This window comes from Punica granatum, chromosome 2 (genome assembly GCF_007655135.1).
Source record: "Punica granatum isolate Tunisia-2019 chromosome 2, ASM765513v2, whole genome shotgun sequence".
In the NCBI taxonomy this organism is placed as follows: domain Eukaryota; kingdom Viridiplantae; phylum Streptophyta; class Magnoliopsida; order Myrtales; family Lythraceae; genus Punica; species Punica granatum.
In genome coordinates this window covers 34,517,445-34,529,769 of record NC_045128.1, presented here as the reverse complement: position 1 = coordinate 34,529,769, position 12,325 = coordinate 34,517,445, and the positions used below count along the sequence as shown (strand labels likewise).

Sequence of the window (12,325 nt, the reverse complement as noted above, 5' to 3'; positions counted from 1 at the left end):
ATTTTAATATATATATTCAACTACATAATTAATGATAAAAAAATTTCTTAATAAGTAAGTGATAACGCGGTAAAGTGAGAGACCTTTGTTTTTCATTTTTAATGATATATATATATATAGATGATGCAAAGGGATCAAGGAGGGTGTAGCGTGGTGATACCCGTCCTCGCTTGATAGGCAAGAGATTTCAGATTTAATACTTCAGTGAGATTATCTATGTTATTTTATTGTATATTTAATATTTCTATTTTATTATATTACACCGATGAGTCTCTCAAATAACTGAAAATGATAGGGCTTCGTTACCAAAGTGAGCATCTAAACAGTGTTTCCATCACTGGTACTGCTGGGCAATGAAGGAGTGTTACGTCAAAATCGAACAGTCTAGTGGATAGAAAATTGAAGATGTAATTAAAATTTGAACATGACAAGATACCAATGACACATACTATGATACTCAGTTTAAATATTTAGTATTTTTTCTATTAGTGATAGACCGTACAAAAAGTAATAAAGAACATGTATTGATTACGAATAGTAACAAATGTATCCCTTATCATGTTAGATGAATCGTTGATTTTATATTTCAAGAAAATAGTCATGGGACCGACATAACTGTTGCCTAAATCACACCTGGCTTATATGCTCTGTGTCTTGCTACGTATCATGGGACCAGCATAATTGCAAAATATGGAACTATTGGCAGCAACTAGCACATATAACTAATTCAATTTTCACCCAAAAAAAAAATTAATTCTCTACTGTTATTTCCAATTGCTATAATAATTAACATTGTAATTAAAGAACTTCATTGACATTGTAACATCAAATTTCTCCGATCCGAATCTCGCCACAAACATCTTCACAGCCAGACTTCGAGACCAGACTAGGTGCCTAGCTCTGATGCAAGTTATTGTGATCAAGATGCCCTAGTCAAGATATTTATCAAGAAGATGGAGAAGAATTCAAGCACAAGAATTATGTCGTAAAAAAAACTCTCCGGAGAAGAAAACATTCAAAGAAGCAGGGTAGGAGAAATCCATTATTTAAAATCAGGAGATGACAGAGGGTAATCCCTCAATCACTCGAAACCCTACCCTCAAATCAAGAAACCCTACTCAAACTTTTGCAGGCAACCTGCCTGTATAGCACGACACTGGCTAGGGTGTAAGCCAAAAAACTTGAAAAAAAAAAAAAAAACCGACCTAGCCCGAGCCGAAAAACCATTTAGGAACTTGGGTGGTTTTCTTCTTCATATTCGGTTTTCGGGTTCAAAAAAGAAACCCGATGGAGACCGACCCGACCCAAGAATACAGATGGAGATTAAAAACAAACAAAAATAGTCCACTCAAGCCCCTTTTTCATCCGGGATTCATCATGCTCCTATCCTAATTTCAACTTGTTTCTCTTGCTGGCCAAATTCAATTTCATTCTCTCACATTGACTCCATGTGCCTTTCCCTCCAGTAGTACGTCCTCTTCTGCGTCTTTCTGCAATGAACTTCCTCGTGGTTCTGCATTGATTGTCGAGGAACGTCGAAATTTCTGGTTTTATTAAAGATAAATTGCAGATGGACCTTTTTTTATTTTTATTTTTATTTTTTGGGTGATAATTGCACATTGATGGACCTTATCTACCGGAAAAAAGAAAAAAAAGGACTGAGCACCTGCCGGGCTTTTCGCGGTCAGAATTTCTGCAATTTGTACGGTCCCACTAAGGAATGATATTATTTATATTATCTTTTATTGCTCAATATGATTGATCAACTCAAGCCATTAGTTATGTTTAAGTCCTCCTTAAGAAGACTCAAAAATCATAATCATGTATCTCTACTGTCAACTTGTACTACGGCCCAAGCAATGAGCATTTGACTGTTCCCATCCCTATCAATGACAGTTAACAGTTGATCATTCACCACTGTTTTCAAGAAACATCCATCGAGAAACTGCTCCTTACTCCTCCAATCGTTGGCGAGGAACAGTAAAGAAACTGCACAAAGAGTTAAACAAACTTTACAACGTTACAAAGAACTTCAAGACATTATAGCTATCCTTGGGTTGGACAAATTATCCGAAGAGGATCGCTTAACTGTAGCAAGTGCACAAACCCTTTTTCGTCATAGAAGTATTTACGTTGGTCTAGCAGAAACCATTAGAGGGTTTAAATTTATCCTTTTCGGAGAATTAGATGGTCTTCCTAAACTTCAGCTTTTATTTGGTAGGTAACATCGATGAAGCTACTGCAAAGGCTACGAACTTAGAAAATACTCCTCGGTAATCCCTACCTCCTTCGAGTCTGCTTCGATTGGTTTGGTTTGAAGGGAGATTTCGAGGAATTAGCGGATTTGGGTTATGGTAGGAGATTTCACAGTGTTGTCAAAGCTTCGGTCTCGAAGGGGGATTTGGAGATTTTGTGAAATTAGGGTTTCAGCTCAATTTAGGAAAGAGCGGGAATCCAAGCAGGTCGGGTTTATAATATTGTTAGTTTCGGAGCTTCAAGTCGGGTTGCATGGATTGACTAGGCCAGGTTTGACGTCGTCTCGCATGTTAATGGCAAACTGGATGGAATTTGACGCCGTTGACGGTCCGTAACAGATAGGATCAGATCTGCCACATTTCAAAACGTTTTAGGACTAGTTTTACCAAAGTCAAACTTTTAGGATTCAAATTCAAAAAATGGTAAATATTTGGGTTGTTGCTGTAATTTTCCCAAAGATAAATTGCAGATGGACCTTTTTTTTCTTTTTTTGGGTGAAAATTGCACATTGATGTACCTTATCTACCCGGGGAAAAAAAAAGACTGAGCATATGCCAGGCTTTCCGCGGTCAGAATTTCTGCATTTCTAAAAAAGAATGGTCGGCTTTATAGCAACTAATTATATGTTTACTTTAACCCTCCATACTCTTCAAGTGACTTATAGCCGGGCCAGTGCCTTCTCTCCCATTTAACCGACATACAAGTAGCCAATTTTTTTCAATCGATCAAGCCAGGACGCGTCTTTCGAGAAGCCAATCCTAATGCCGATTTGCTTGCTCGAACGGAAGGAAGCCAATCGGATATTTCATGTACCACCTACCTATGATTTTCCCAGATTTCTTGATGTAATATTTTTCGAGAGATATTATTTCGGGGTTATAAATTCCCTTGTTTTGTAATAAATACCCTCTCATGAGTTTTTATTTTATTTTATGGATTTCCTCGAATTACAAAAAAAGTCTACTGAAGCCGAAAATATGCACAAAGTCCATGAGCAGTGCTTTTTCTTTCGATAATCAAGTAGTACCCATCTGATACCGTGCCTCACTTCCTATAACTTTGGATCCACATTTTCTTTTGATAGTTCCTATTTATGATGAATTTTATTGTATTTTAATTTAAATTTTTGGGCTGTCTTTTATGTTCTTATTATAGTCATCGGAACTTTCAAGCTCATATTGTAAATTGGGCCTCCTCTTACAGACCTTCTCCCCATATACTTGCTTGGAATACTAAAAAATTGCAAGAATTCAATTCATTTTATATAAAAATTTAATTAACTTATTTTGTCTAGTATCAAAATTGGACTAAAATCAACGACGTTCAACGAGAATTCAATTCATTTTGCGCTAGCCACCTTAATTGTAAATTTTAAAATCCTTTGTAATAGATTACACTCTTAAATACATTCCAAATAAGATCTATTCAATTCATTTCAGTTAAATTCATTAATTTTCCAAATAATATAATTTATTTACAACTGAATTGAATCAGACCAAATCTAACTTGAATGAACTGAATTGAAATCATTTTTTACAAAAATTGATCCCAAATGGGGTCGGTCGAAATGTAATTGATATGACAATGGGTTGAAATTTTGTGGGATTGATTGGATGGATTTGGAGGCCTGCTCGATGAAATGGTGCGTGCTTTACAAGCATGCGAGTGCAAGGATATCGTAAGACAATACTAATTACTTCCATAGTACTGCTATATGTACAGATCCTCCTCTCATCAACATTTCATTCAGCATGATATTGTTAGGTCCTCGTTAGTTAACTGGCTTTCATAGAATCGAGGGAGCATAGCCACGATGTTCCGAAGAAGCATAGGACAGTTGTCGATGGAACCTATGGGAAATATTGCTAGGTTATCGTAAGGGCTCGCACATTAAACTCAATTGTCGGGCACTCAAATAATTCCTGTCTATATGAGTTAATAGAACCCATAGGGACCACCATCCCCGAGAAAGGGATCCGTCAATAAAATTCTTTCCACGCGAGAAACCGTTCACCTATTACGATCTAGTCCAAAATTAGTACGCTATATATGTAATGAAAGTACCGAAGATTACAGGTGCAGGGGTATCAACATTCGGCTGGGCCGCGAGGGTCAAGTTTGATGCAAAATGACTACATCGTTTGGGGAAATTCTATCATTCGGCTGGATATATATAGTAATGACCCCTGTGCATATTAGATCTACTCTTTATACTGTGATCGCTATAAGAGAGTGATTTAAAAGTCCGCATCAGTCCTTAGCGGGACCGTACAAATGCAGAAATTCTGACCACATAAAGCCCCACATATGCTCAGTCTTTTTATTTTTTTTCCCGGTAGATAAAGTCCATCCGCGTGCAAATATCACCCCAAAAAAAAAAAAAGGTCTATGGGCAATTCATCTCAAATAACACCAGAAATTTCGACGTTCCTAGACAAAAAATGTGACATGAAACAGCTAGTTATAGAAATATTTGGGGAGTAGTTGGGTTTAGAAGTCTATTCATCTGCGTGGGAGTTTAGTCCATAACGTGTTGATATTCCAAATTCTAATTCAGCGATTTAAATCTTACTGGGAGCAAATAAGGGGGAAATTCCATCCCCTATGTATTATCAAATGCACTTAAGAGTCATACAATCTGGTTATATGCTTTTCAGATAGATCGTGCTCCATTGAGACTGGGCTGGGACGCAGTGCGGACCTTTGAGTCATGGTGGAGCAATGCTTCAAATAGGACATTTTGTGGAAGGTTCCAGTTCATATAGCTACTTCTTGTGAACCCGGTAGCCCCAACCCCTTCTAATTATTTCAAAAATAAAGGAGTACTTTGTGTGGCAGCAAATGTGATCGATGCGTCTATATACTGATGAATGAGTACTTAAATTATCTATGAAATTAACAGGGTACAAGCTTAAGAAGCATATATGCGCATTCTCATGATCAATGACATTTTAAAGTTGCTGAGTGGCTTTCTTTATCTCCAAAAGTAGAAAGTCTCGTACGTGACGGTTATATGTATAATGAAATTCACGTAACAAAATCACAACACTCTTTTAAATACATTCCAAATCAGATCTATTCAATTCATTTCAGTTAAATTCATTAATTTTCCAAATAATATAATTTATTTACAACTGAATTGAATCAGACCGAATCTAACTTGAATGAACTGAATCGAAATCATTTCTTACAAAAATTGATCCCAAATGGGGTCGGTCGAATTGTAATTGATATGACAATGGGTTGAAATTTTGTGGGATTAATTGGATGGATTTGGAGGCCTGCTCGATGAAATGGTGCGTGCTATTACAAATATACGAGTGCAAGGATATCGTAAGACAATGCTAATTACTTCCACAGTAATGCTATATGTACAGATCCTCCTCTCATCAACATTTCATTCAGCATGATATTGTAAGGTCCCCGTCAGTTAACCGGATTTCGTAGAATCGAGGGTGCATAGCTACGATGTTCCGAAGAAGCATAGGACAGTTGTCGGTGGAACCTATGGGAAATATTGCTAGAATATTGTAAGGGCTCGCACATTAAACTCGGTTGTCGGGCCCTCAAAGAATTCCTGGCTATAACATCGAGCATGCATGAGTTAATAGAACCAATAAGGACCACCATCCCTGAAAAAGGGATCCGTCAATAAAATCCTTTCCCAGTTATACATGAGAGATCGTTCACCTGTTACAACCGAGTCCAAGTTAGTACGCTATCTATGTAATTAAAGTACCGTAAATTACAGGTGCAGGGGTATCAACATTCCGATGAGCCACGAGGATGAAGTTGATGGAAAATTACTTACATCGTTTGGGGAAATTCTATCACTCGGCTGGATATATGTAGTAATGACCCCTGTGCATGTTAGATCTACTCTTTATACTGTGATCAATACAAGAGAGCGATTTAAAAGTCGGTATCAGTCCTTAGCGGGACCGTACAAATGAAGAAATTCTGACCGCGGAAAGCCCGGCAGGTGGTCGGTCCTTTTTTTTTTTCTTTTTTCCCGTAGATAAGGTCCATCAATGTGCAATTATCACCCAAAAAAAAAATAAAAGGTCCATCTGCAATTTATCTTTAATAAAACCAGAAATCTCGACGTTCCTCGACAATCAATGCAGAACCACGAGGAAGTTCATTGCAGAAAGACGCAGAAGAGGACGTACTACCGGAGGGAAAGGCACATGGAGTCAATGTGAGAGAATGAAATTGAATTTGGCCAGCAAGAGAAACAAGTTGAAATTAGGATAGGAGCATGATGAATCCCGGATGAAAAAGGGGCTTGAGTGGACTATTTTTGTTTGTTTTTAATCTCCATCTGTATTCTTGGGTCGAGTCGGTCTCCATCGGGTTTCTTTTTGAACCCGAAAACCGAATATGAAGAAGAAAACCACCCAAGTTCCTAATAAATGGTTTTTCGGCTCGGGCTAGGTCGGTTTTTTTTTTTTTTTTTTCAAGTTTTTTGGGTTACACCCTAGCCAGTGTCGTGCTATACAGGCAGTAGCCTGCAAAAGTTTGAGTAGGGTTTCTTGATTTGAGGGTAGGGTTTCGAGTGATTGAGGGATTACGCTCTGTCATCTCCTGATTTTAAATAATGGATTTCTCCTACCCTGCTTCTTTGAATGTTTTCTCCTCCGGAGAGTTTTTTTTACGACATAATTCTTGTGCTTGAATTCTTCTCCATCTTCTTGATAAATATCTTGACTAGGGCATCTTGATCACAATAACTTGCATCAGAGCTAGGCACCTAGTCTGGTCTCGAAGTCTGGCTGTGAAGATGTTTGTGGCGAGATTCGGATCGGAGAAATTTGACGTTACAATGTCAATGAAGTTCTTTAATTACAATGTTAATTATAGCAATTGGAAATAACAGTAGAGAATTACTTTTTTTTTGGGTGAAAATTGAATTAGTTATATGTGCTAGTTGCTGCCAATAGTTCCATATTTTGCAATTATGCTGGTCCCATGATACGTAGCAAGACAGAGAGCATATAACCCAGGTGTGATTTAGGGAACAGTTATGTCGGTCCCATGACTATTTTCTTGAAATATAAAATCAACGATTCATCTAACATGATAAGGGATCATGATAATACATTTGTTACTATTTGTAATCAATACATGTTCTTTATTACTTTTTGTACGATCTATCACTAATAGAAAAAATACTAAATATTTAAACTGAGTATCATAGTATGTCATTGATATCTTGTCATGTTCAAATTTTAATTACATCTTCAATTTTCTATCCATTAGACTGTTCGATTTTGACGTAGCACTCCTTCATTGCCCAGCAGTACCAGTGATGGAAACACTGTTTAGATGCTCACTTTGGTAATGAAGCCCTATCATTTTCAGTTATTTGAGAGACTCATCGGTGTAATATAATAAAATATAAATATTAAATATACAATAAAAGAACAAGAATTAAATTTGAAATCTCTTGCCTATCAAGCGAGGGCGGGTATCATCGCGTTACACCCTCCTTGATCCCTTTGCATCATCTATATATATATATATATATATATTAAAACTAAATACAAGCTGAATTATCACGCTGTCACATTATTAAAAATGAAAAACAGAGGTCTCTGACTTTGCCGCGTTATTACTTACTTATTAAGAAATTTTTTTATCATTAATTATGTAGTTGAATATATATATTAAAATTCGAAAAATTAAAATATACAAATATATTTTCGATAGGGCATATTACTAGAATATAACCAAATATATAGATTATATACAATCGCATATAGCCTAATAAGAGCATTGTAATTTGCACGTAATTTATCATATATTATATCTACAGTTATTTTCAAATGCAATATCTTGACATATATCACCGTAAAATAATATTACTTTTATGAATATATATGTATATATAGGGGGGAGCGAAAGGCATAGCAGAAACGAACCATATATATATAATTGCATTATTCAGCTAGGGGGAGATCGCAGTTGCCTTGCAAAGCACGTCCCCATCACAATGAGAAGAAAATTGGATGCTCTCTCCCCCTTTCTATATAACCCACGGAGCCTAATTAAATATATTTTTCTAAACATTCTTTTCTCCTTCTTCTCCGAGTTTTTATTTTTCTTTGTTGAATGAATTCTTTAATGTAAATTTAAAAATTGATCGTTTCGTAATTGGTTATTTGGACATGATCTCTATGCAAGTTCCATTATGGACACCGCTTCAGCAACTTTTAAGACATTTTTTATTTATATACCTTGAATGTTTCTTTTCTTTTTCCCCTTCTCCAGGTTTTTATTTTTCTTGATTGAATTTTGATCTATCTAATGGATTTTTTAATGCGAATTCAAAATTGATTGTTTCGATATTGATTGTTTCAACATGATCTTTATTCCAGTTCCACTATGGGTGTTGCTTCAATAACTATAAGATTTTTTTCGTTTATATACCTTGAATTTTTTCTTTTTTCATTTCATAATTTAATATAAATATTTCTCCATGAACTTCAAGCTGAAACTTTATTTATTTATTCTTATTATTTGATTGAATTTTGATTTGTAGGATAAACTTTTAAATGCAAATTTCAAATTAATTGTTTTAATTAATGAAACCTTTATTTCAGTTTTACTATGGTATTACTTTAGTAATTGAAGATTCTTCAATATTTATTTTTTATTTTTATTTTATAATTCAATGGAGATCTTCCTTTCATCAAAAGTTCAATATTATTTATTTATTTATTTTGAGTAGCCATAACAATAATAACGTTACTATTGATTTTTACTATCAATAATTAACTTCATTTATAAGTATATATTTTGAGTTTCACTATCTTTTGTTCGATACATGATCCAATAATTATCTTAGATTGTATAATATTAAAAAAAATATTTCATATATTTCTACTTTATATATTTTTGTATATGTATAATAGTAATAGTAAAAGCAATAAAAGAATCTACTCAGTATATCATATTTTATACAGACATTCTTACTTTATTAGGATTAAAACTTAATGTTCTTTTTTATTTTCTTATCATAAATCGTTTTTCATACTCGCTTTATATATTATAATGAAAAAAATACTAAATTAATTTCTATAATTTGATATTCTTTTTCTTAATTCCTAATTTTACAACTCAATCGTATATATATATATATATACAATTTATATATATTCATATAAAGATCAATATTTATATTATTTAATAAACCGAACAAATTTTGATATTTTAAAATTTCTATCTTCAAATTCGTTAATAATCGTATGCGCAACGCGGCGGTTTTCAACTAGTTTTATGAAGAAAAAAAAGTAGACTAAAAATAAAAGATATAGATGAACTATTTTGGACCTCAAATTCTGAACTTTTTTTTCGATAGTGTCAGATTCTGAGTTTCTAATGTTAAAAAAGGAAGGAGCTCGCATGCACGCAACAATTTTGTCCATGTGCCTTAATAGAGCCACCCCGTGGAGATATATTTCTGGAAATTTCTTCAAAAATTCATTTGATAAGCTTCGTTTCCGATCTCATAATAATCATCAAAGACCAATCGTTACATGTCTCCTTGATTAAGATACGGGATAATTCAATAGAGATCATTTGCCAAATAGAGAACCTCTTTGAGGTTAATTCAAAATTTTTTACCTTATAGTCATTATTAAGTGAGGAGGGCTCCAACACCAACCACTGATTTTTAAGCCTTAAAAGTTACCCAAAAACCATTTGAGGTGAATGATAATCAACCACTGATGGTGTTGGTCTTTTTTGGGATGGTTTTTAGGACCATAATTCAATACGAAAAATTTCTTAATATACAATTCATCAAAAATTCCGTAAGATGCAAGAATAACAAAAGGAAATTCATTATAATAAACGAGACTTACAAGTTAAACCATGTCGATGTCCAGTCTCAGAGCATAAAAAGTCCGTCAACATGAAAATGAAACGACATGTTCATGCTTAAAAACATCAAAAGGAAACAGCATAAAATCAAACCTTATAAAACTAAGAATATGACATATCAGGCAGGGACATGGGTTCCATCGGGGGTTTCAAGTTGGGCCCGGCCTTCCGCAGGTCGGTAATTAAGGCTTCGAAAATGACCCCAAAAACCATTTAGGGGTCTAATTCACCCGGTTTTTCGAGACAGGTAGGGTCGGGTTTTTCAGTTTTTGGATATTTTGGCCTTTCACGTACGCTCCCAGCTGCTGCAGCCACTGCATTCATCTCCAGCAAAGCATCTTCGAAGCATTTGGCAAGGAACTCAGGGTCGGGAATTATGTCCTTGGCAACCAGAATTTGGAGGTCCGCGCGGTCTGCGTAGCTAACCATGTGCATAGTGAGGGCGTTGGGCAAGCTAGACGAAGTGACCCTAATATAAGTTATGGGGTTCCCCAAATAAGCAATTTCCTCTCGAGGCCCGACCATATTGGAGATCATAAACGTGGTGTTGCAAAGTATCCGCTTAGTGAAGAAGCACGAGACCATTGCACCGAAACCTGCCATCAGAATATCCATAATCCAGTATGAGAATTGCGCCGCCAGGGAGTTCTTCCTCCGATCGAACATCTTCTTAGCCTTTCTTAAATGATCCAAAGGATCCTTGTATTTGCGGTAATAGAGAGGAGCCAGGTATAACCCAAAACGGTTTCCCCACCTCAATCCCTGGTTCTTGGTCATCATACTGGCGTATTCTATGAGTCCAGGCCGATCTCGTAAATTAGCAATGACTACTCCAGTCATTTGATCCCCGGTGCGCATTGAGTTAGGCCATTTCTCATCCAAGTACCGAAATAGTCCCCTCGATAAAATGCTGAGAAGCACATCATTGATGGTTGCATTGGGCACAGCTCTCTTTGCTAGCTTCATGTCCTCAAGCAAAAATCTCGCGGTGGCCAACTTCTTTGGCCATAGCTCGACCCCGTCTCCGCCACTGATCGGGTTCTTCGGATCCCTCCAAAATGTGCTCCTCAGTATAAGCCCAAACGCGAATATAATAGTGAACCACACCATCTGCAGGAACCTCAGAGCCCTGCACCAAAAGGAACCATCACATCGTCTCCGTTTTGCCGAGGGGATCGTGGGGAGGTGGCCTGGATTGTCTGCCTTCCGGCACAATGCCAAGAGCATCGACAGAAGCGAGGTCCCATCTCCCAGTGAATGATGAATCCTCAAGATCATAGAATTGTGGGCCCTGAGGACATGGATTTCCCACAAGGGCTTATCGAGGATCAGCCCCGAGGAAGTCGCAAAATCCGCAAGGTACTCGTTGACTGCGGCCTCATCATCTTCCGAACCGGCAACCCGTTCATTGACTATGACAAAGTGACGATTGATATCAATCTCAGTCCTCCTCCAGCGCTCGACTCCATGGCGGTCACGAACCAATAGGCTGCAAAACCTCGGGTGCTTCACCATGATGGAGTCCTTTATCGAGGCCTTCACGGCTTCTACGTCAATAGGGTGTTTCATTCCCAGGGCACAGTGGACCACGTGGGCGAACTCCTCCTGGAAGAGCAGCCGACCAATTGGCGTCAGCGGCTCATCGTCGGAGCGAACTTCCGAGGAGCCCGTCATCAGTTCCTTCGTCTGTGAAAACTCTATAGAAGGTTTATTTCTTCGACCATCGTTCATAATCATAAGTCTCTTATATAATGGTTTGTACTGTTCGAATATGGGCTCTTGAAACTGGCACATTTTACTTCAAGATTTCCGTGGGCCCTGTAACTCTTTGTCCTCCAATCACCGTTTCGTCCACACCGTTAACTCGTTAAACATTTTGTACTATGGAACCGAAATATGGTGTTTGATCATTGCAATGGAGAAAATTTCTCGTGGCTTAAAAGAAGCCAATTTTCTAATTCGGGGACCATTTTGGATATTTACGTAAAATATAAATTCACTCCTAAATTTCACATGGCTCGTTCTTGTCCTGTCCATTGGTTACAGTACCCCGAAACAATTCATTTTCATTGTACCCGTGAAAGACCAAGTGGAACTTAACTACATGGCATGGCGTTCACGAGGAAACTATAAAGTTAACTGATATGACCGTACCATTACTTCACAAATCTCAATTAAATTA

At 36.7% G+C, this 12,325-nt stretch overlaps 1 protein-coding gene across 1 annotated transcript; it reads right to left on the bottom strand.

Moving 5' to 3' along the window:
• Positions 1 to 10,087: 10,087 nt before the first annotated feature.
• On the bottom strand, positions 10,088 to 11,910 carry LOC116194780 (O-acyltransferase WSD1-like). The gene has a single exon (XM_031523665.1). The coding sequence runs from the start codon at positions 11,878 to 11,880 to the stop codon at positions 10,357 to 10,359; it is 1,524 nt and encodes a 507-aa protein (XP_031379525.1). The 5' UTR covers positions 11,881 to 11,910; the 3' UTR covers positions 10,088 to 10,356.
• Positions 11,911 to 12,325: the final 415 nt, after the last annotated feature.